The 26,839-nt window shown below is 35.6% G+C and overlaps 1 protein-coding gene across 4 annotated transcripts in view; it reads left to right on the top strand.

Annotated features, from left to right (window-relative positions):
* Nucleotides 1-25,131, top strand: part of LOC145993985 (ATP-binding cassette sub-family C member 4-like) — a 214,712-nt gene extending 189,581 nt beyond the window's left edge. For all 4 annotated transcript variants that reach the window (XM_083130020.1, XM_083130019.1, XM_083130017.1 and 1 more), the window contains 4 exons: nt 855-1,027; nt 1,469-1,598; nt 9,601-9,711; nt 24,262-25,131. In XM_083130020.1, the coding sequence (XP_082986146.1) occupies nt 855-1,027; nt 1,469-1,598; nt 9,601-9,711; nt 24,262-24,309 (462 nt within the window). In that variant the 3' untranslated portion in view covers nt 24,310-25,131. The remainder of the gene's footprint in view (nt 1-854; nt 1,028-1,468; nt 1,599-9,600; nt 9,712-24,261) is intronic.
* The last annotated feature ends 1,708 nt before the right edge of the window (nt 25,132-26,839 follow it).

Genomic DNA, 26,839 nt, shown 5'->3' with positions numbered 1-26,839 from the left:
GCCTGGCCTGGTCGTGGGGCATCCTCCACAGAAGTTACACCACTTTTAAACTTTCTACACCACTCGTACACTTGCTGCAGGGACACACACAAATCACCGTACTGCGCTTTCATCCTGCAATGAATTTCAAGTGGTTTAACACCTTCACTACTAAAAAAAACCATCACAGATCCCTGCTCTAAAGCGGTGCATGTCGACAATGGAGCGGCCATCTTTGCACTGACGCTGCTTCCTTCTTCAGTGTTGCAGCATCATGCTGCCACCTGTTGGTCATTCTTTCAACCACTAGGATAACTCCATCCAACTTACAAATCTATCATACAACTTTTCAGAATTTTATTGCACTTTTAAGGTTTTCATGTTAATCACTCTCGTATATTGCACGAAACCTTCTCAGTCTAAATATCTTGGAAATTATGCAAAGAAATCATAATTTACATTGTAAGAAGAAATGTATTTCGTGATTAAATGATTACGTGAAATCATGAACATTTTAAAGCAAAAGTCTGCAGATCACTATGATCAGTTGCCAACTGATATTGGTTGATACAGGATGCACAGCCCTGTAATTCTAATGAAAAAATCAAAATATTCTTCACTATTTTGAACTGTTACAATGTTCAAGTATTGGTATAAGTGGGAATCGATAAGAGTATCAGCAGTGGTACTGACATCAAAGCAAAGTGGTATCGACTCAGTCCTACTATCTACAAAGACATAGACTATCATTGCTAATACATAGACGCACATGCCAAAAAAAAAAAGGATGAATAAAATAGACTTTATGTAGATATAACCTGTATTTGCAGTATGATTCTATGATGTAAAACAAATTATCTTTTCTATTTTGCAAGGTTCACCTAAAAGACATAGCCAGTAATGTTTCTGCTGGTCTCTTATCTGTTGTGGAAGAAGGTGGGAGCAATTTCAGTGTTGGACAGCGACAATTGTTGTGCTTGGCAAGAGCCATTGTTAGGAGCAACAAGATACTAATATTAGATGAGGCAACTGCAAATGTTGATCAACAGTAAGTATGGGAGTAAGAACACAATGTATGACTGCTGACTGGCAAATGCACGGATTATAAATGATTAAATAAAATAACCTCCCAGTTACTGCAAGCATGTTACATGAAGATGCAACTCAATGTTTCCATTGAAACCTAGTATTGTTATAGAGAGCATCATGTCTACTTCCAGTCATAAGAAAATAGAACAATCATGGTGTAAAGTCAAAAATTAACTAAGCACATGACACTATTAAAAATCATATTTTGATTCTGATCAAAATACAGGGTTACTATGAAAGAAACTAAGAAAAGAAAATAATTTTTGAGAGAAAACCAATATCTGGTATTTTATTATTGTAACTGAGTACACATAAGCTAATTATATATAATCATTTATGTTAATATATTTGTTCATATAGTAAACATTCTGCAAAACTTTAAAAATATATTCCCCTCTAGGACAGATGCCTTAATACAAATCACCATAAGAAGTAAATTTCCTGACTGCACTGTTCTCACCGTAGCACATCGGCTTCATACAATTATGGACTCGGACAGAATTCTAGTCATGGATGCTGGGAGGGTTGTGGTAAGTTGGACTGTTTCTTTAGAAATTTTCTAGTGTAACAGACAGACAGACAGACACACACTTAGAATGAATTTTGCTTCTATGCAACGACACCCGGTATACATATGTGAAGGCTAGTTTCGTCATCAGCCCCCCCCCCCCCTCTACCATGTTTTACGTCAAAATATGTCAAATTAGTTATACTTGTTATGTACAGTGTGTCCCATAATTTTCCGGACTAGGATGAGAAAACAGGAACCGCACATGCAATTACACTCTTGGGTGTCTATTATTCCAAATACATTCCTTGTGTTTCAATACACTGAATGCAATGCTCATACAGCTTGTCAGAACACTTCTGGAATTTTTTATGGGAATAGTGCTGAGATACTCAGTCTAAGTTCTTTGAACTTCTGAAACAGCATCAAACCGGGTCCCTTTCATTCGCAATTTCAATTTCAGAAAAAGGAAGTAGTCAGGAGACAAATCAGAAGATTAGGGAGGATGATCACACAAGGGACAATGTGCCCTGTTGTCGGTATGGTGAGCGTACCCATCGAATTTGTGTCCACAGACGCTTCAAAACCTCAAGGCAGAACTCCCCTGTGACAGTCTGTCCATTGGACAAATTCTCTATGAATGATACCCATGGAGTAAAATAACATGATGAGCATCGTCTTGATACCTACAGGACTTCTGCAGGTAAAAGTTATTGCATTTTAGTGACACTTGGCTGTTCCACACCAAAGTCTGGTACTTTGCTAATGGCTCATATTGGAAACAACACGTTTTGTCACCGGTCACGATAGTTTTCAGGAAATTGAAATCCCTGTCTGCAGCCCTAATCAGGTCTCGGCAATGTTGAACCATTTGGTTTTTCTGGTCATTTCCGAAATGGTGACCTAGGGTGGTGTTGCTTGTGTTACAGTAACCCAGGCCCATAGCTAGGAATTCTTAGTAGGGGGGGAGGGGGCAAGGTCAATTCTTGAGGGGGCAAATTTTAATATATTGTGTCACATTGGCAGATATTGTGGGGTACACAGGAGGACCTGTTGCCCCCCCTCACACACACACAAAGCAATTACTAACCAGAAAGGGATGATATCGTGAAACTCCAAACGAACAAAAAAAAAATTGAACAACATCAAATTTCAATAAAATTTAAGATAAATAGGCTAATCCAGACTTTCTCTACTTGAAATTTAAATGTGCTGCCACCAAAAATCGAATCTGAGGCAACTAGATTTCAGGTCGATAATGTTAATAGACAATTAACACATACCAACTTTATAAATCGTGTTTCATAATGTTTCCCTCTAGTTTCCAGTATGCAAGATTTTTACGCATAAATTAATCTAACAAGAATTCAATAACACTAATGTGTTGTGTTAAGCAATAAAAATCGAATAAAGTTAATAATAATGGTTACATATTATCTAAACTTTAATGAATACTGTAAAAAATTGTAACATACAACGTCTGTTACGTTTTTTGTACATTAAAATATGGGTGGATCTCTTAGGACTACCATGGATACTATTTGCGGTAAACTTTCTGTTTCCGGAAAACAGATTTCTTAAAATTTACAGGAAAAATTACTTACCGAATGCAGTTTCTTTAGACTTGTGGAAGTTCAGGGAAGTGTTTTTTCGCATCGTTCATTGAATTTTGCCGATAAATCATGTATTTTTCGATATAAATGTGTGACCGATGCACAAAAGCTGGTTGCATCCATTTCCTTCCAGCCGGATGTTGCCTGTGTGTGATGACGTAATCCCGGTCAATCCCGGTCAGTGTTTCCAAACACGTGTTTTTGTAACTGAAAAAGGTACGTTTCCGCAAATGATTTCTGGGGCTATGTGTCAATGGTTAGTGGGGCTATGTGTCAATGGTTCGTGGAGCTATGTGTCAATGGTTTGTGGGGCTATGTGAGAATGGTGTGTGGGGTTATGTAGGTATTTTTGGGTGGAAACACTGCACGCCGACTACGGTAGTGAAACTGTGACCGCCATTTAGCATGTTACCGAAGGGAAAAAGAAACGAACAAAACTTACTTCATACATCGAAAATATAGATTATTTCCATGAAAAAAGCGAAATGCCACCTTCAGCAATGTTTCTCAATGCATAATACGTAAGTAGGAATATGGAAAGTGACATAAATAACGAGTTTTAGGCATTTTCCGGATACTGAAAGTTTACCTTTTTTGCTTCAAAGGGGAGACTCTTACATCACTACAGAAAATGTTGGCTTACTGGTTATGTTAACCAATTTGCCACATTTGAATTTTTTTGACACCTGACAAACAAATGGGAACCCCTTGATTGATCAATGACTTCTTGGATTACAGTGTCATTCAAATATTAAGTTACATTGAGGGGAATTTTGTATCCTCTTTACATTATGAAAAATATGTTCCTTAATGACTATAATATGAAATCAACTATACAGTGTACAAGGAGCCTCCTTCACCTTACTCCATCCTCGCTGCGTGAGGTCTCATTGGTGCCTGTCACCACCAAAGTGTACAAACCCCAAACGTCAGGTTTTTATTATACTGATACTGATTTCTGAGTCACAGAATAGCTTAAGATGAGTAAAATTAGGAAAATCCACTCCACAGCAGACGAGTTGTCAGAATGTTTTGGCAAAAACTTAGGTTATAAAAAAGGCAAAGTTTCGTGTATATAGCACCGTGCCATGAAGACACATTTAGGGGATGCGAGGATATATCCCCACACATTCTCGACCTTGGCCAAATTGAAGGTGATGTGATCAGCACCATGCTCCAGCAGCCTTTACTCCCCAAGGTTGCCCTTAGGTACCCATTGATTTCAGGCTGGATGAGCCCCAGAGCTATTTTATGTGGGACAAGACCGGAAAAATTCCGATCTTAGATCACCCACCCCATGAATTGAACCCGGGTCTCTCACGCGGCATTCAAATGCCGTATCAACTTTTTTTATTTTTTAAAGGAATGCCCCTAAGCGATAGTATGCTCTGTTATTCACTTTTTCTCAGGTTGTCATGTTTTACTACATTTTCTGTTTTTCCCATTTTTGGACAAACACAAACATCCATGTCCAAAACAGGACCTCTGGCAATGCAACGTCATTTACTTGAACCTATATATGCAGGGAAATTTTCACAGTGTAGAGAACATCAAGACAAACAACTTTTCTTATATTTGCTCATCCAGTTCTTATTTCGATGCTACAATACAAGCCATCGAAAAATGGCATCATCTGACATTCTTAATGTGTGCAATCCCAATTAGCTTCATGGTTGCAATTGGCATTTATTTTTACTGCTGCTTATAGTTCTAAAAGCAATAGAATGCTATGCAAATGATAGCATGCCAACAGTAAGTCAACACTTACCCTTTCCTTTATAAAATGCATTTATCATAACACACACCCATGTTGCTTATCATATTTGATGCGTTTGCATAAGAGAAATAATTTACAAGATTTGAAATTGATGCAAAGTGTACTAGGAAAGTTTTGCAAAATGCAACATCTCACTACGTCAACAGCATCTGAACAGGCGATGAAACCTGGCTTTACCTCAGAAAAAAGCTGGGTTTTCGACGATGAAAACATGCCCGTGTCTGTGAAAGAATCTCGATCAGTAAAGAAGAGGATGGTGGCCACCTTTACTGTAAGGGGAGTTGTGGAGCACATGGTGCTATTAACACGGAAGACCTTCACTGCGAAGTGGTACACCGAAGAGTGGCTGGCCATAGTAGTTCAAGCTCTGAAAAACATTCGTCCACGCTCAAAGGCAGACGCTTAGTTTTACCACCATGACAATGCTCCTGAGCACCGCTCCAAAGTTTGCATCGAGTATTTGGCACGTACGGGGCTGAAAGTGCTGGAGCATCCTCCCTACGGTGCAGACCTTGCTCCATGCGACTCTGCACTGTTTCCTCATGTCAATAACAGGCTAAAAGGAATTGGTTTTCCAATGAAGAGAACCTTCTAAGGGCATGGGATGACGAGTGTACCCACTTCACTGAGTAAAATATGGAAGAGTTGGTTCGACGAATGGTTTTGAAGGATGAAGAAGTGATGAAAGTGTATTGCAAAACTTTCCTAAAACCTTTTCTATTTACCTGGTGTAACCCATATCTAGGGTCACCAGACGTCCAGATTTTCCCGGACATGTCCTACATCTTAACCTTATGTCCGGCGTCCGGAAGGAATTTGAAAATTATCATAAATGTCCTACATTTTGAGCGTCACATAATATTAATTAGAAAAATATGTATTTCAGTTGATCAAAGAGAAATCATGCAAGTTACAAGTCTATTGAATGCACTCCCAAATCCAATAGTGAAATCTATTTTGATCCAGTCATCGCCCGAAAAACGTTTACCCCACTAGAGCAAGAACAGAAGGAATTATTGAACAAAGTATTGAGGTCACATTCTGTTCAGTGCCTGAACAAGTTTCTTGCCTTGGGGTTTATACTGATGAAAGAAGGTATTTCCCATTCTTATTCAATGAATTGTAAAGCAGAGGGTGTAGAGAACAAAGTAATTGAACTAATAACTATCCCAGATGAAACTTCAGTAACAATTTCAAGTTATGGTAATTGCTGAATATTTCTTTGCCATTCCAGGCCATAATGAAAAAGTTGAGAGAGTACTTTCATTAGCATCAGCATCATGAACTCATGAGAGAAATAATTATTTCATAAAAGTCTGTAAAAAGTTTGGCACTGGTTCAGTATAATTTTAAAAAGTTTTACTGTTCAGTCTCTCATAAATTTATTTTGGCTAAACCTGAAAATTTGATGAAACTTGGCTCCTCTGAAAAGTACCAGTTAAAACATGGGTTAGGAAGAGAGGTATTGTTTAGTATTGATTACAAGTTTGGAAATTTTTCATTTAAGAATCCATATTTTTTTAAAGCTGAAAAGTGTCAATTTTAATTTACTTCCTAACATGTTCTACAATGTGTATTGTTTATTGCGAATGTTTTGTGTCCTACATTTTGACTTAAAGTCCTACATTTTGGATCATTATGTCCTACTTTTTCCTTATAGCGATCTGGTAACCCTACCCATATCACACCACAATTTTATTGCTTTCTAACAGAAATAATAAATGTGAAACACTATCACATTTTCGTCATGTTTGATAACTGACCCAGTAATCTATCCTACATCTTTCACTAGCCACACAACGCACTGCGATGACAGGGTTGTGCAAACTCCAGCCTAAGCATAGGTGTTGTTTGTGAGTGTCCCTAAATCAATGTTATATCATCACTTGTTCTCATCGTAGTGATTAACGCACTCGGGTCTGGCCTCATAATACAGCATTGTTACCTCTGGTCTGCGGTTTTTGGTTGTTTTTCAAAAAATCATAGAAAAAATATTTTTAATTTGTTTTTATTTACCACATATTTCTTAAATCTACAAAACTTCCTCTTTTCAATGAACAAAAATTTGTTAAATTTTATTTTCATTTTCAGACATTTTTTAATATTTTTTTCAGCAATGTTTTGTGAAGAAGAAAAAAGTACAACATTGTAACAAATGTTAATATAGAGATATTTTAAGTTTGTAATCTGGAAATTTCAATAATTCACTACATAAACTATCAATACATCTTTTGAATCTTGCATAAGAATACTTCTTATGTGCACATAACAAAAAATAATTACAAATTACAAGTAATTATCTTTTGTATGAAAAAGTGGCTGCAGGACAGGACCAGACTATGTATCAGTTGGTTCTGCGTCATCTGTAAAAATTAAACAAATAAATAAATAAATAAATAAAATTTTCATTTTACATACACTATACAAAATAATAAATGGAAAAACTAAAAATACATCAGTGCATGTAGGAGAATCAAGCAAGAGGCGAGATGAATAGACCCAAAAAAATTACCTCTTCTCACTTCATTCATAAAATACTAGAGTTTGCAACACTGTTTATATTGTCGACAATAATTATTACGAATATAACCTACCTTCCAAATCTTCAAATTGATCTGCATCATCAAAATCGTCGCTAACTTCAAACTCTGGGGTGGAATCCTCTATGCAGTCTGGATCTAATGACGCCATTCTAAACAATGCACAGTACATCAACCCGACAACAAACAGTCACATGTGCGAGATAAAAATAGCACATGAGTCACCTAGTGGTCGGAATTTCAACAGAGGGGCTTGAATGAACATGAGACGAAGTACGTGCATAGCCCGTCGTTCAATCGGCAAAGCGATTGCATACCGCAGGACGGGCTATGCCCGTTGTTCGTCCACATTGACTTTAAGTGCACTGCGGGCTATGCCCGTCGTGAGACCCCAATGTGTTAACTAGAAGTGGCAGAAAAGAGACATTAAGTAAGAAAAATCAAATATCCACTCTCTCTCTCTCTCTCTCTCTCTCTCTCTCTCCCTACCACATGCATCACTATTACCAAAAGGTAGATGTGATAAACAAAAAAATTGAGCATTTGAAACTTCATAGAAATCCAAGAAAACACATCGAAGCACATTACACACCTTTAATAATACATACAAGACCATTCAGAATTTCCCAACTGTTCTAGATACTGAAAATCTGGAAATCATTCTCAGAAATCGGGATCTGGAAAGGATTTTTTTTTCCCCAATTCTGTTATGACAGTATGGAAGACAACACACCTTCCTTAATAAATCACCAAATCAATGAGTGTCTTTGTTGTGTTGCTAGAGCAATATAGGATATAAGAATAGTGAGAATTCCAGATAAGATTGTGTTCTATATTTTCATGGGGGACAGTTGCCCCCCTTGCCCCCCTCTCGCTACGGGCCTGATCCTTCCCCAACATTCAAATTTACCAGCAAGAGAGAGAAAACATCAGGGTAATTGGAGAAGAGGTGTTTTTACAAATCATGAAATATGTAAATGCACTAAGACATCAGTCGGGAAAATTATGTGACACACTGTGTATTTTCATCAATTTCAAATATTAATATCTAATTCTTTCCACTTTGTAGTCTTTTTCAAAGGTTTTGGCTGTAGCCCCCAGGTCCCCTAAATCTGGGCTTGCTTGCACATGCATGGTACAAAATATTGGGGAATTTTTCAGCACCTTGAAGTATGCTGACAGTACATTATGCTAACTAACTAACTAACTAACTAAACTAACTCTCTAGCCTTCGTAAACCCGAAGGTTCATGGCTGCAGCAACACAGGTCTTCCATCTGTCCCTATCTTGAGCAAGATCTATATACTCTTTTCCATCTCTACCGATTTCCTTTAGGTCCATCTCAACGTTGTCCCTCCATCTTCGTCTTGGCCTTCCTACAGGTCTCTTACCATCAGGTTTCCCAACAAAAATCCTGTGAACTCCTCTTTCCACTCCCATTCGTGCCACATGGCCTGCCCACCTAAGTCTTCTTGATTTAATTATTATAATAATATCTGGACACGAATACAAATTATGTAGTTGTAAATTATGTAACCTTCTCCTCTCACCTGTCTCCTCATCCCTTTTAGGTCCAAATATTTTCCTAAGGATCTTATTTTCAAATACTCTCAATTTGTGTTCCTCCTTCAATGTAAGGGACCAAGTTTCACACCCATATAATACTACAGGCAAAATTACTGTTTTGTATATTTTAACTTTTAGTTTCTTAGATATTAAACGAGAAGACAAAAGTTTATGAAGAGAGAAGTAACATGCATTTCCTGAATTAAGCCTACTTTTTGTTTCCTCTTTAAAATAATTTTCATTCCTTAATATTACTCCTAAGTATTTGAATTTGGAAACTGGTTCAAATGAGTTATTATCAATAATTAGATTAGGTTAGGTTAGGTTAGGTTAATTATTCTTACATGATTCAAATTTCATAGCATTTTTTAATCCTCAACCATATCTTGAAACTATTTTTTAAAAACATTCCTATTGTGAAGAAAGGATTTCACAAGTCACAAATTTCTTTAACACTGCTCAAAAGCAGTTCTATCAAGCTATTCCTTACACATTTGCACATAACATAACCTTCTCTCTTTCATCAAGGAATATGATCATCCCTACAACCTTCTCCAAAACGAAAAAGGCTGTTTTCATAACTTGGTTCAACAGACAGGATGGGCTGTGGCAGTGCAGTTACGCAAAGCAGCTGAACAGGCAAGTCTAGTAGATATCATATATTCCATAAGTAGCATAAGTCTTAATACAGTGTATGCACAAAGAATTAGCTTTATTTGTGTTGGCTTCAGTATATTTCACTCAATTTTCCAGGTTAGACACTCACGTTACATTCGAAAGCATTTCACATTACCAACTGTGTCCACCTCTATAGAGGAGTGGTGAGCACAACATGCCACGATGTTCGGAACTTCAGACTCGAATTCCGGCCTGGACATTGATGTTCTTTGTGAGTGTCCTATCATCAAATCATCAGTCATGCTCAGCCAAGAGTGGCAGAAAACCAAAGTCAAATCAATCAATCAATCAATTAATGAATCAACATTACCACTAACTGGCTACAATCCAGCTGCCTTAGCGTAAACCATGGACAGAAGTGCGCATGCGCCAACTGGACTTGTTCAGTGTCAAAATATGGCTGGCAGCAGAAAGCATAGACTGAAAACAATGTGCTTCTGTTTGAAGCCGTTCATAGTCCTGGGGGTAGAAATATGGCGGAGATGCACATTAGAGCTTGTTAAGTTTTCATTTTTGTGAAGAAATTATTTGTACTCAATTGTAGAGTGTAATATGTAGTTATATACTTCTTAGTAATCTTAAAAATTGCAATCTTGTGTGGTGCAATGAATCACAATCTTGAAAATAGTTTTTACAAGTAGAAATATGAAGGTATGCTCACTGCAATGATAATATCACCCTCTCTACGAAATTTTTAGCATAAAGTTGATCCATATAAAAAGGCTCACAATTCCGGTCTGGTACATGGAGGTTCTGTGGCAGCAATGGCATTTTGGGAAGGTAAGGGTCCCATGAAAAACCTTTGAATCACAAGCAATTTCAAACGCAGGCACAGTAAGTAGAGATATGACTAATGTGACGTGATAACTTTATTTAAATATTGAGCTCAAATTTAAACAGCATTAATCAGGATTGTATTCATTAGTAATATCTGTTTCATGACGAAATGTCTTTGTTACAGATAACAGCAATCTGACTTTCTCGGTTAATTGAATGTGCAACAAAATGTTACCATTTTTTTCGATCCACTTCGAAATTGTTTATTATTTCAAATTGTAAGATCATTATAAATCACAAATACACTACAGCGAGTGATAATAAACAATACAAGCAAATCTAACTAACTAACTAACTCTCTAGCCTTCTTAAACCCGAAGGTTCATGGCTGCAGCATCACAGGCCTTCCATCTGTCCCTATCCTGAGTAAGATCTATATACTCTTTTCCATCCCTACCGATTTCCTTTAGGTCTATCTCAACGTTGTCCCTCCATCTTCGTCTTGCCCTTCCTACAGGTCTCTTACCATCAGGTTTCCCAACAAGAATCCTGCAAACTCCTCTTTCCTCTCCCATTCATGCCACATGGCCTGCCCACCTAAGTCTTCTTGATTTAATTATTCTAATAATATCTGGACTTGAATACAAATTATGTACTTCTAAATTATGTAACCTTCTCCAATCACCTGTCTCCTCATCCCTTTTAGGTCAAAATATTTTCCTAAGGAAATCTATGCAAAGAAAATATCACAGGGTAGTTTGGCTGGTGCTTCTACCTGCTTCCCCTCTCGCGTTTGGAATAGACCTTTCCAGCTAGTTCTGTGTTACCTGGCTGAATTGTATATCAATGGTAGTTGTAGCAGAAATAAATTATTTAAATCAGACTGAGTCAATATCCACTTTGAACCAATACCGATAATTGTAACAAATCAAAGCAGTTCAGAATATTTACCAGAGTGTTTTCATGACCATGTTACAGACTTTCGGCAATGATAGAGGAGGGGACAAAAGCTCCAACATGAGATAACTCGTTCAGAAGTTATAAGCCAAACCATTGTGACGAGAAGGTATGACAATAAATATAATACATTGTCATAACAACATATGAAAATAGTTAGGCTAAGTCCAAAGTTCCACACTTGTGCAATATTTATATAATTTAGTCAAATGATTACTCAAAATTTATTCATATAATGCAATTAAATGTCTGAAATTATTATTTAAACTAATTTTATTAAATATGATGTTTAAAAAGCCAATTTGTATATAATGACAAAATTATCAAATTGTGCAATATGTTGAATTCATATTCATAACAGTTATTTTTGACTGACAAAATAAAAAACAAATATTTTAAATCATATGTGTTCTTTCAGACAAGAAAGATATGATACATTCAAATTTATAATTAAATTTATTGAAATTATGTACATTTGCATTGGCATCAAGGTTTATATACAAAGGTCAACTCTTTAAAATTGTTCAATGTATAATATGATGTCATACTTGGTATTTTATATCAACATTCAAAAAAGGGTAATTGTAATCATTAGATAAGTATATTGTGATATACATAGTAAAATAGCTGTAACAGAGCAAATATGTACATTTACTACACAAACATTCAAGCTGTTAAGCACTTATGGACAAAAATATAAAACAAAAAAAACAATTGAAGATAACTCATACTAAAAAATCTGGCTTGAACTAGTTGCTCTAATACTAGTTGTCTAGGACTTTAAAATGGATCTGAGGATGTAAGAAAGATGAGTACAGATTTAGCAATATGGAATGGTGATATATTTGTACAATAATTGTTGCTTTTAAAGCATTAAACTGGGCAATGTTATAATAACTTGGATGTTTAAGTTATATAGAAGCCTTTTATGACTCGAATGAACTTTGAATATGATATAATCTTATAAAGAATCGAACGTTGTGAAATGACACTGATGTGTATAATAGATGCCATGTTGAATTGGAAGCAGTGAATAGGTATCTGTTTTCATCTTCCTTAACGATCAGGCTTGTAAATGTTACAGTTCCTCAAATGAGTGCTTGGAGGAAGGTCGCATAGAGTGACAGTTATATGTTCTATGTTTGGAGGTGATCTGATCAGATGATGAATTTACAAAATTGAAGCTCAGAATTGTAGATACAAAGACTTGCTTTATCCTGGAAGGAGATAACAAAGATATATTTTTTTTAATGTATAGCATTGATATATTATAAATGTTATTGTAAACATATGCATAATTGGATGCTATTGTAATTTATGTTGTTTCTAGTTTTTTTTTTTTTTTATCAATATAATAATTATAAAGTTATCAGTATATGTACATTTAAATTTCCTTTTCAACATAGCACCATAGCTACCTATTGTGCTGATACTGAGTTTGAATTATACTGACAAAGTCGTTATATATTTAAGATTATGAGACGTCAGGTGATTAGTTGAAAAGGTTCAAGCTTATAATAATCTTTGTATTGTTTTGCTTCTTGTTCTGGTTTCTGAGGTTAGGTGTTTTTACCTTTAAATATGTCAGATCCAAAGGGTGATTTCTGCTTGGCAGATGTTATGGCTGCTCTCAATGCTATCAAAGATGGCCAAACAGAGCTCAAAGCTAATCAGGAGGATCTCAAAGCTAATCAGGAGGATCTCAAAGCTAATCAGGAGGATCTCAAAGCTAATCAGGAAAAGACTGATACTCAATTGATAGAGCTGAAAGCTAGCCAGATAGTGCTTAAATCTGGGCTGACAACTCTTCAGCAAACTTCTGATGCTCAATTAAAAGAAATTAGAATTGATCTTGCTCAATATAAGAAGGAGTGTTTGATAAGAACAGAGAAAGTGGAATCTCATATAAAAGCATTATCCATGAAAGTGGATACTGATATTGCTGCAGTATCCTGTGTTGTGGAACAAAAGATGGAAAATTTGGGTAAGCAGGTTGGTGCTGTACAAGAAGCACATGCAGATTTGGCAGAGCGACTGCATGTTGATATGAGAGACATGCAAAAGGAATGGTGTGAAACTAAACAGCATTTAGCAAATACTTTGTCCTCTCTTTCAAGTTTACCTAAACCTTCAGTGTGTGATGGTGCTTCTTCTCCACAAATTCAACCTAACCAAGAGAGGAATTCTGATCAATTTCAGTACAAAGTGCTTCATAATGAAGAGGATGGTTCAGCAGGAAATATGCCAAATGAACTTATTCAAACCATGCAAGGACTTGTGACAAGTGATTGCAAATTAGTGAATAATGATCTCTCTCAGGACCAGGTTCTGCAGGAACAAATAATGGGTGTAAAGCTAGAAGTTTTAACATTGGTTAAAGAAGTGTTGTCACCCATTAGTCAGTGTCGGTTAGAATCAGCTGGCAGAAGAACTCTTACAAAGAGAAAACGTGCAAGAGTTTCTACAGTAGTGAATAGTTCTGATAGTTGTGTTGATGAGGATGTAGTGCGCAAGCATGTATCTAAGGTATGTGATAAAGCCACTAATACTGAAACAGAGTCATCTGGCTCAGAAGAAAAGTTATTTGATTCTACCAATGACCGTAGAGGAACACCATCTGGTCATCGCCAAGATTATGTAAAAGGTGATTCTTGTTTGCATCATAATAAGTACATAAATAAGAGTGATGTAAATGGTCCTTCTCAAAGTGCAACTTTTGCGACTAGTACTCAATATGACAACTCTTTAGCGCACCGACAATCTTTCATAAAGCCACAAGAATTGTGCAAGTTTCCACAGTTTGATGGAATCTCGATGGACAGTATGCCATCGGAATTTTTGGAGAAAGTTGAGGAAATGATGGATATTTACAATATCAAGGAAAAGGATTACATGCAATATATACCTAAGTTACTCAAAGACTGTGCAAAAAGTTGGTACACTCAGAATAAATCTTCCTTCAATACTTACCATGATTTTAAAAAGGCTTTTCTGTCTCACTATGAGAATTCTAGGTGGAAGAGTGTCACATTGACTCGGATACTGAATACTCAATTTTCTAGAGCTGCTCATGGTAACTTACAGAAATTTGTAAACAAGAATTATAAATTGCTCAAATCCATCCAGCCTCATGCGGAGGAAGCACACTTGATTGCACAAGTGGCTACGCTTTTGCCATTTAAGATCAGAGAGCACTTTGTGGTAAATAATGTTGAGACATTGCAAAGAGCATTGCAAGCCATAGAGAATTTTGAATCGCTTAGGGACATCCCACTTAGGATGAGCAATTCAGAATATGGTGTGAAAAATCGAAACTTTAAAGCTAAAGTAGCTCAAGTGGCTGTGGAACAAGCATCTAGTGCAGATAAAGAGAATACATACTCTCGCAAATCAAATTACGCAAGAACTAATTTTCATAGGAACTATGACAAAACAAACCTTGGAGTTAAGAGCTACAATTGCGGAACAGATAAGATTCCCACAGTAGCTAATGGTGTTGTTTCCCAAGCGGAAAACTGACGAGGACTCATGTTGGGGGAGGTAACATGGGTGCTAATAATGTATTAAAGCCTCCAAATAAGAATAGATTTGCCTATAATAGAAACACAATGGAAACAGACATTCTAACTCCTATACTTGACAATAATCAATTAGTAGGAGATAGCATGATGCTTAGACTTTCACAAAATATCTTAGGTGAACCTGTGAAGGTGGAAAAGGATGGTACACGGCACATTGGATTATGTGTTTCAGGTCAAACAATAGATCAGCTAAGACAAAGAATGGAATCTTATAATAAGTTATCAGACCAGGTAATGTTAATGATTGGCACGAATGATCTACTGAAACGGAGAAATGATGATGATATCAAACAAAGCTTTGACAGACTGATACAGGTCATGAAAAATAAGACAAGGAATATAATTGTACTTACCTTACCACCAATTCCGAAAGTTATGCATTCTAGAGGGGATCCAGAATGGGTCAGATGGCAAAGGTACAATTCTCACCTGTTATCTCTTCAAGATGAGGATAAGGTCAAAGTGCTAAATATTGCTCCTCTTTTCTTTGATGATGATGATGACAAGATAAATGAAACTCTGTATGAACAGTACATTGGTCCTCGTATACAAAATCGTCTGGATATGATTCATTGGAATCGTGCGGGCATGTGCAAGTTGTTGCAATTTTTATATAGTATGAGTGTCATCCGAAATATGCAGTTGCCTGTCAAAAGTGTGCATAATACTTTTAAGACTGAAGTGTCAGTTCATGCAACTGAGATAGGTGACAAAGAGCGCAACAAGATTGGACACTTAAATCAGGGAAGATCTCATGTTCCTGAAAATCAAAAAAACTAGTCAATTCCCTTTGCCTTGAGGCAGGTGACAGAGGGTATGCTATAAACCCTGCCATAGCAGTTGTTAATGTTGGGGATTGGGAAAAAGGCTTAGAAACTGAAGATCAAAATTACATGAAAGAAAATTACAGACCAATCAATAATGTTCCTAATGGTTCGAATACTGCAAAAATTTGGGTTAATATACTAGATCATAAACATTTGGCTCTATGTGATAGTGGAGCAGAAATTAGTTTGCTTTCCTATCAGGTATGGAAAAATATCTCTTCTACAGCCAGTAGGCCAAGATTATTGAGTACTAAAAACATTAGACTAGTGGATTTTACAGGCTCTAAAAAGAACAAAGTTTTAGGTTTAACTAGGCTTATGATTGTTATCGGTTTGCAAAGTTTGTTGGTACAATTTTTAGTGGTTCAGAATCTGCAGGTGGATATGATCTTGGGCTTAGATGTTCTATATGCATTGCAAGGTACCTTAGATTTCTCTAAGAAGGCACTTGTATGTGATAATGATAAATATGATGTACTTGCCCGTTTCATTCCATTGGAAAATACTGTAGATGTGGATCATTATTATGAATGTTCTTTTGTGTCAAGTTCTGAGGATAATAAGGTGGGTGATGAAACAATATTAAAAATTTCTGGTCAGTTGGATCAAACTGAGATGTTGTCGGTAGTTGAAAAACAGAAATTTTTAAATATATTGTATAAATATAAAAAATTGTTTTCCATTAAACCAGGTTTATGTAAAAATTATGTGCACACAATGGAACTGGATACAGACAAACCCGTGGTAGGTCGAAACTATCCTATTCCATTTGCATACCGGGATGAAGTTAGAGAACAGATCAACACCATGTTGGAATGGGATGTGATTGAATTGTCCAACTCCGAATACTTATCCCCTCTATTGGTTGTACCTAAGCCAGGTGGAGGGATAAGAATGTGTGTTGATCTAAAAGGGATAAATAAGCATGTAAAGTTGATGCAAATTCATCCCGTAAAAATAGATGAGTTATTAGTACAGTTTCAAGGTTGTAATTATTTCTCATCTATAGATTTGGGTAATGCCTTTTGGCAAATTGCTTTGGATGAACAAAGTAGAAAATATACAGCATTTTCATTCGAAGGCGTGTTGTATCAATTTAAACGTGTTGTATTTGGTTCAGTGAATGGCACCGCTGTCTTTGTAGATGCAATGAATAGAGTTTTGGCTGATTGTAAGGATTTTGTAGTGGTGTATGTGGATGATATCATTATAAGATCCAAAGACTTTGATTCTCATCTGACACATGTTGAAAGTGTATTTAATTGTCTACTGAAAGCAGGCATGACCCTTAAAATAGAGAAATGTAAATTTTGCTGCAGGGAGATAAAGTTTTTGGGTCACATCATTACCCCAGAAGGGTATCATAAAGATCCAGTTTTTGTCAAGTCTATAATAGAGTTACCGGAACCTAGCTCAATTAAACAATTGCAAAAAATATTAGGTTCCTTAAATTGGATTAGTAAATACATAAAAAATTATGCAATGTTTGCCCAACCCATGTATGAGCTTCTCAAAGCTAAACAAAAATGGTGTTGGAATAAAGAGGCATCTGAAGCATTTCAGCTTTTGAAGGAAAAAATTGCTGAACAAGTAATGCTTGCATTTCCCGATTTTGAACATAATTTCTTTGTTCAAACTGATGCTTCGATTATTGGAGTAGCGGGTTATTGTTTCCAGATCATAGAAGGAGGGTTCAAGCCTCTTGGATTTGTCAGCAGATTGTTAAAAGATTATGAGAAATCTTATACATCTACTGAAATGGAGGTGTTGGCGATCCTATATACTATAGACAAATTTGCTTCTATACTAAAAGGGAGGCATTTTGTCATTATTACAGATCATAAAGCCCTCACGTGGTTGGAAACTGCCCACACGTGGAATGCTCGCCTCACTCGCTGGTTCATCCAGTTACAGATGTATTCATTTGATGTTCAATATTGCAAAGGCAAGGAAAATGTAATCGCTGATTTGCTAAGTCGATCTTTTCCTTGGCAGTTGGACATGCATTATCATGTCAACTACTCCGAGTTGGAATTAGTGCTGCAACCTTTGTGTGACTGTAAGGAACTTGTGAATGCACAGAGAAATGATATCGAATTGGATGAGATCATTTCCTATCTCTCTGGAGATGTTGATACTGATAATTCTCGCTGTAGGAATTGGCGGAAACAGTACTGTCTCAGGGAGAACATATTATGTGTCAGGGATTTTCACAGACCAGAAAAGTTAAGGATATGCTTACCTGCCTCCTTAATTGGTAATATGCTCATCAAGTTTCATGATGAGAGTGGTCATTTCGGTGCATCTCGGACAATGGCACAAATATATAGAAATTTCCGATGGAAAAACATGTTTAAAGATATAAAACAATATGTTGCTGATTGCGATACTTGTGTCAGGTCAAAGCCCAATAAACATCCTGCAAAACATTTAGTTAAAATACACCTGACCAGTAAACCTGGAAAAGTCCTTTTTGTGGATTTGCAAGGTCCATTCGTCATGGGTTCTAAGCGGGAGAGATTTTTGTTGACAGTGTTGGATGCTGCAAGTCGGTACTTGTTGGCTTATCCTATTGTCAACAGTAATGCAAATACAGTCATTAAAAAGCTTATCAATTGTTATTTTGTCCATTTGGGTATTCCTGAAAAATTGATTGCCGATAATGGACCTCAATTCAGATCTCATCAGTTTGCAGATAAAATGAAACACTTAGGCATCATGTTAGTGTTCACTCCTCCATATCATCCGTCCTCCAATATGGTTGAGAGATATCATGCAGAGCTTAACCGCTTAATGAGAGTTTTGTGTCAGGATAGTCATACCCTATGGCCTGAAAAGGTTAATGTTGCCCTTCATTGTTTAAATAATGCAATTTCATCTCAAACAGGTTATGCCCCTATAGAACTGCGATTAAATATGGAACCTAACATGAGCATATTCAATAATATCACTGAAGATGAAGTAATGTCATGGGATAATAAAATTCACATGGCACATCTAAAAAGTTTTGAGGCCAGAAGTAAGAAAACAAACCAAATCAACCAAAAACAACAAGCTAAAGTTTCCATATTAGTTGGTGATTTGTTGTTTGTTAGAAACAGACATAAAGATTTAGAAAATAATCCCATTAAGAAATACTGCTTCTTGTTTGAAGGACCTTATTTGTGTGTTGAGAATCATGATGATTCAACAGTTACATTGTTAGAATGCAACACTGGTAATCCTGTGAGTCAAGTGGCCACTGAACACATCAAAGTGTGGAAGTGTTCTAATGCCAAAAGGTATAAATGGCTAGAAATTTTGCAAAACTGCAACAAGTCACATGAGGAGCTAATAAAGAGATTGTTGCAAGGATGCAAGGTAGATGACATACTTGTCAGATCTTCAAAGGAAACAGATATTTCTGTAGTGAAGATGTAAGATTAAGTAAGCGTGAAGGGTTGGTTGGTTGGGAGTTTCTTATTGACTGAGTGTCAAGGGTGGTATATAAGACCTCAGTTCTTTACTTTTTCGTTCTTTGTATATTAATTTTAGCATTATGAAATTGCTTATGCGAACATGTTGTTTATTTTGTTGGTTTGAAGGACAAAAGATACTTCTTCATTCCACAACCATACCCACAAGGGTTGGTTGGTTGGGAGTTTCTTATTGACTGAGTGTCAAGGGTGGTATATAAGACCTCAGTTCTTTATTTTTTCATTCTTCGTATATTAATTTTGGCATTATGAAATTGCTTATGCTAACTTGTTGTTTATTTTGTTGGTTTGAAGGACAAAAGATACTGCTTCATTTCACAACCATACCCACAAGGGTTGGTTGGTTGGGAGTTTCTTATTGACAGAGTGTCAAGGGTGGTACATAAGACCTCAGTTCTTTACTTTTTTAATTATTCATATATTAATTTTGGCATGAAATTGATTATGCTAACACGTTGTTTATTTTGTTGGTTTGAAGGACAAAAGATACTGCTTCATTTCACAACCATACCCACAAGGGTTGGTTGGTTGGGAGTTTCTTATTGACTGAGTGTCAAGGGTGGTACATAAGACCTCAGTTCTTTACTTTTTTAATTATTCATATATTAATTTTGGCATGAAATTGATTATGCTAACACGTTGTTTATTTTGTTGTTTTGAAGGACAAAAGATACTGCTTCATATCACAACCATACCCATGAGAGTTGGTTGGTTGAGTTCTTCTCTTAGGCTGTTGGTTAAAGGTCTTACTGTGAGTCACAATACTTTAAGCATAATTTTTCTATTGTCGGCTGTTAATGTCAAAATTTTCTCACTTTTCGTGCTTCTTTCCTTGAGTTTGAAACATTAGTTCAGGTGTGAAGTATTCCTCTGTAAAGTTTGCCTTAAGTTGATCTTCATGATCCGACATTGGTCCTCATTCATATTTCTTGATCCTTAGTTGTGTTGAACGGTGGAAATATTTGATATAACAAATATTCTTTGTTATTTGTATTTTGGAGTGCAAAAAATGTATAATATAATGTGATGGCATGTGCATAATAATTTTGAATGTTAAGATTTAGCTTTGGCTTGAAAAATATTTACTAGAGCACAAAGATTCCAAGAATTGAATCGTAGGCTCAAATAGGAATGAACTTGACGAAGAGCAAAGTGATTCACGTGTTGATCCAAGCTTCAGTCAAGTAGTTGTTTCCTTTAAAAATGCTAGAATGCATTATGGCTCCAAAATGTGTTCACAAAGGGCTGAATAGTAAGTTCGAGCCGTGACGCTGCGAGTTCAGGAACAACAATTATTCATGATTTATAATTTTTCTGCGCACATCATAATTTATACATTTCTTGCATGAATTCATTTGTGATGTAAAAAATCTTATATTCAGCACTCCGTAAATCTGAGGATGTTTGCTTCTTGATGCAGGGACTTAGATTTTTGTCTTGTTAGCTGATCTTACCAGATAAATGGATGAATTCCCAATGGGAAACTTAGTTGGATCAGAGGTTACTTACTCTACATGTAAAAAATTATTATTAATATATTTTTTGGCTAAATAAAGATTAATATAGAAATTATGCTCTCAGGTTGAAAATGAAGTTCTGAATGGTGCTTCATGGGTTGACAATAAATAATAATGTTAGGTAGGTACATTGTTTATGTAAAAATGATTCATGTGGTACTTCACTAGATAATAATTGTTGGTATGTCGAACTTGAATTTCATTTTTTCAATATTATTATGTACTAAAAATTCATTATGCATAGTTGCACTGTATTGGTTCATGATGAACAAGTTCTTGTTGTATTGTTGGAAAATAAATATTCAGTTATACTCAATTGATTATAATGCTAAACATGTAAACAGTTTGTAAATATAGAGGCATTATATTAATTATTATATGTTTAAAAGTCTCAGTAGTGCTCAATTCTGTTGTGGGTTCGTCCCTTGTTGAGCGCCAGTATGACAATAAATATAATACATTGTCATAACAACATATGAAAATAGTTAGGCTAAGTCCAAAGTTCCACACTTGTGCAATATTTATATAATTTAGTCAAATGATTACTCAAAATTTATTCATATAATGCAATTAAATGTCTGAAATTATTATTTAAACTAATTTTATTAAATATGATGTTTAAAAAGCCAATTTGTATATAATGACAAAATTATCAAATTGTGCAATATGTTGAATTCATATTCATAACAGTTATTTTTGACTGACAAAATAAAAAACAAATATTTTAAATCATATGTGTTCTTTCAGACAAGAAAGATATGATACATTCAAATTTATAATTAAATTTATTGAAATTATGTACATTTGCATTGGCATCAAGGTTTATATACAAAGGTCAACTCTTTAAAATTGTTCAATGTATAATATGATGTCATACTTGGTATTTTATATCAACATTCAAAAAAGGGTAATTGTAATCATTAGATAAGTATATTGTGATATACATAGTAAAATAGCTGTAACAGAGCAAATATGTACATTTACTACACAAACATTCAAGCTGTTAAGCACTTATGGACAAAAATATAAAACAAAAAAAACAATTGAAGATAACTCATACTAAAAAATCTGGCTTGAACTAGTTGCTCTAATACTAGTTGTCTAGGACTTTAAAATGGATCTGAGGATGTAAGAAAGATGAGTACAGATTTAGCAATATGGAATGGTGATATATTTGTACAATAATTGTTGCTTTTAAAGCATTAAACTGGGCAATGTTATAATAACTTGGATGTTTAAGTTATATAGAAGCCTTTTATGACTCGAATGAACTTTGAATATGATATAATCTTATAAAGAATCGAACGTTGTGAAATGACACTGATGTGTATAATAGATGCCATGTTGAATTGGAAGCAGTGAATAGGTATCTGTTTTCATCTTCCTTAACGATCAGGCTTGTAAATGTTACAGTTCCTCAAATGAGTGCTTGGAGGAAGGTCGCATAGAGTGACAGTTATATGTTCTATGTTTGGAGGTGATCTGATCAGATGATGAATTTACAAAATTGAAGCTCAGAATTGTAGATACAAAGACTTGCTTTATCCTGGAAGGAGATAACAAAGATATATTTTTTTTAATGTATAGCATTGATATATTATAAATGTTATTGTAAACATATGCATAATTGGATGCTATTGTAATTTATGTTGTTTCTAGTTTTTTTTTTTTTTTTTTATCAATATAATAATTATAAAGTTATCAGTATATGTACATTTAAATTTCCTTTTCAACATAGCACCATAGCTACCTATTGTGCTGATACTGAGTTTGAATTATACTGACAAAGTCGTTATAAAGGGTATGCAACCCTACAAAAGGATAGGGGAAATAACTTCCACGAAAGGCCCTGGAGAAGGTGTGACATTACTCTCAAAACTGAGGCACAAGTGTTATAAATGCAGTCTGTCTTTAAACGTTGACATGAGAGCACAAGAACAGTGAAATGGAGTACACACTTTAGGAACTGGCACATATAGTGTTTGTTTATGGACAAGCAAACAGAAACAGCAGGGAAGCAGAAAGGTTGTATCGGACCATGTACCACAGGGAAAGTATCCAGCTCACACCATGTTACCCAAGACTCTTCCAACATTTACGTTACCATTTTTTAAGACCATTTTATCATCAGATGGGCTATTTGGGATTGGTCCTACAAGTAAAGTGGGATCAGACCCACTCTGCTAATTTAGTATCCCAGAAGAAGGAATTATGTGCAACCTTCTCCAACCTTCTAACGACGGTTTTGATTTATAATTCTTGACTGGTGCATTTCCAGACAAGGGTTCCTTATGTCTTATGATAAACAAATACCATATCTGCCAGTTTCTCACTATTCCTTTGTGAGGATTGCATACCCTTCTCATCACAATAGTTTTGACTTAGACCTTCTGAAAGAGGCATTTCTGGACAGAGGTTCCTTATCGTATATTGGTGCTTTTGTACCCACCCATCCATCATCCTTGATAGTCTGTAATATGGTGAAGGAAACACCCTATATTATCAAGAATTATTTGACCCTGCATAAGCTTTCCATTGAAACTATGCAGCATATCATCTAGCAGAGTTCTGCTTTAAAATATTCATAATTTATTTCTCAAGATATATAATTTATTCACACAATCAATTTCTCCCCACTAAATTGCTGGAAAAAGAAAGGAAATTATGGATTTTGCATAAGGGTATGCAAAAGAGTGGCATTTTTCCAGACCCTGCAAAACACTCAGACAAAAATATTACCGAGTATTGGTGATTAAATTCCAATTGATACTTTCCGATATCGATACCATGGTATCAGTTGATATCTATATCAGCTCAGCCCTAATTTAAACTTAGTAGCCAATCTTTGCCTCCCACTTTCATATTAATTACTAATTGATTGATTTGATTTATTTTACTTCACATTTCTGCCACTTTTGGCTAATCATGAAGATGATGAGTGATGATGTGATGAAATGAAGAGAAACGCAATGAACACCCATGTCCTTGGTGGGATTCGAACCCAGGATGCCTGGCATTGTAGCGCACTAGCCACCCCAGCAGAGAGGCCAGCTTTCATATTGAATCTCAATATTCTTGCACAATATATAAAATAGAGACTTTGTAATAAAACTTACTAAATTATTCTGAAAAACAGTACATTGCTATGATGTCCAAGTGCTGATACCAACATTGTCAGTAATGATACAGGGCTCACATTCATTTCTCCAAAAACAATTTCTCCGAGGAACCCTGCAAAGTGGCAACACCCCAGCTTTAACAATTTCCGTTATTATTAGCAACTGGTTTAGGAATAATTACGTGAAGTTTCTAGTTATATTATTATTTTAAATATTTTTTTTTATTGTTAAACAATAGTTTATATTTTATTTTTCAGAGCTATCAGGAGAAACAAGAAAAGACTCACTTGGAAACAAGGAGGTGAAGTTCCTGATGATAACAGACTGAGCCATCAGTTACTGGCAGTAGTGTGGCAATAAACAAACAACAAGATTACATTTAGGAATTACTGAATAATACATTAAGTAAATGAAGTAGGGATGGGACAGATTAATCTGTACTCTCATCAGCCAATGTAGGCCTATCAGTAGAGGCACATATTATTGGTAAATATAAAAGCAAAAGTTCGGTACAATAACTGAGTCAATTTTGGATTGAAAAGCAGTAAATAAAATAAAATTTCGCTGTTCTAGCGGTGAAAAAACGGTACATAAAATGTCATTTTGGTTTTAAAAATGTGAATATAATCCCAAATTTGATTTAAAAATTGCATCTATTACACAAAATAAACATATTCCTTCTAAATAGCTCATTTATGTCATTACCAGAATACTAAGTTTATTCCTGTAGAAAGGGGCCCATTTTCGCTTCTCAAATATTTGCAGCAGAATTAATTATATTTTTGTGAACTGCATAACTCGCAGGATAATTCAAACTTCAGAAATTGCCGCGTCTGTAAATAAACTTGTTTAAGAGTCTATTTCACATCATTTCGTGACAAAACAGGGTAGAAAAATGCACCTCAAACCTTTCAGAAACATGAAAAATTAACATTACAATGTGTTATTTCATATTTTCATCAAAAACGAAATATGCATGCCTCTACCTATCAGTAAAATTGTCAGTAATTTTACCAAACTAGCCTTCAATTTAGTACAAAATTTTGCCCTTTTGGTATTATTTTTACGGATATAAATATGCGAGACATATGTCATAGTTTTGTAAAGAAAATGTCCAAGTATGCAGTTTCTTCTTAAAAAGCAAAATCAATTTGAACTAACTAGTTCAATATCCTAATTGGGGATGTGATGTTAATTAACCATTCATCTTCCTCCACGAATATTTTGTATCTGGACAACTGACACGTCAACAAGTGTAACAGATGAACTTTCTTCTTTATTATGGAATATTACAATGAAAATTTTCCATTAAATATGATTGTTACACTTTTGTACATAGGTACTACAATGAATCTCACTAAGCATACTTTGCTAATTTTTTTTTATGAACAGAGATGTGAATCTTTGTTTCATGTCTTGTATGACAACATGATGATAATAAACAACTAAGGTCTGGACAGATATAAATTATGGATACTTTAAATCAGTGGTCGGAAGTAGTGCAGTACTATAGCTAGTTACAAAATTTGTAGCTGTAGCAGCGCTATATTTTGAAAATTGTAGCTGTAGTGAAGCTACAATATTCCTGTACCTTGTAGCAAAAATGTTGCTACAGCTACATTTCTTATCAGCATTTTGAGGTAAACCTTTTAGGTGGCGACAGTGTTTAGTGAAGCCACGGTAGCTCAGTCGCTAGGGTGTCTGACTACCATGAGAGACACCCGGGTTCCATCTCCGTCAGGGGAGAACCGGGATTTTATCCACCTGTTCAAGTGGCTCCGGCGCTCACCCAGCATCATATAAAGTGGGTACCTGGAGGAAAGTCTGGGGGTAAAGGCAGCCAGGGGTGTGGCGCTGATCACATCACCCCCACCTTCGGCCGTGATCAAGAAAGTATGGGGCCCTAACCCCACACCCCTATATGCCTTCATGGCATAGTGCATAGCACAGGGGAGCACTTTAATTTTAGTTTTACAGTGTTTAGCCATCACCTTCTATATTATTAGACCTTCTCACTTTCATTTAAATTGTAAAATCTGTGCAGTTCAAGTTCCAGCCATTGGAGCACTGCTTGAATGGACTTTCACAAAATAGATAGTATTTGTTACACATGAAAAACCCAAAATATTCTTATTTTTAGGCATTGTGTGAAAATCTGTTCCTCACCCAAAACTTCCATTTAATGTTAATCTTCTTTTTCTCTTTCTCTCTTTCTTTTAAAGAATGAAAATAAATTTTCACAGATTATTTCACCCAATGTTTCCAAATGACAAGATTGAAAATGCTTCCGGAGTGTACCATAATGCACATTAAGATTAACAAATGCGTAACTGCAAATAAAACCAGCTTATCAGAACATTTATAACAGTTTGACAATGGTTTGGTATAATTATTCCTTTAGGGAGAAATTCCTTTCCTTGAATTTAACTTGCCTCTTTCTCAAAATTTCAGGAGGGGCTGTAGCTCCCACGAAACCATGCAAAATTGTGTAAATGGCTGCAGCAACACAGCCTTTGTTTCTTAAAAACGAAAGTTCATGGCTGCAGCAACACAGGCCTTCTATCTATCCCTATCTTGAGCAAGATCTATATACTCTTTTCCATCCCTACCGATTTCCTTTAGGCCCATCTCAACGTTGTCCCTCCATCTTCGTCTTGGCCTTCCTATAGGTCTCTTACCATCAGGTTTCCCAACAAGAATCCTGTAAACTCCTCTTTCCTCTCCCATTCGTGCCACATGGCCTGCCCACCTAAGTCTTCTTGATTTAATTATTATAATAATATCTGGACATGAATACAAATTATGTACTTCTAAATTATGTAACCTTCTCCACTC

The sequence above is a fragment of the Lepisma saccharinum genome, chromosome 10 (assembly GCF_977018435.1).
Source record: "Lepisma saccharinum chromosome 10, izLepSacc3.1, whole genome shotgun sequence".
In the NCBI taxonomy this organism is placed as follows: domain Eukaryota; kingdom Metazoa; phylum Arthropoda; class Insecta; order Zygentoma; family Lepismatidae; genus Lepisma; species Lepisma saccharinum.
This window is presented reverse-complemented; position numbering and strand designations above follow the sequence as displayed.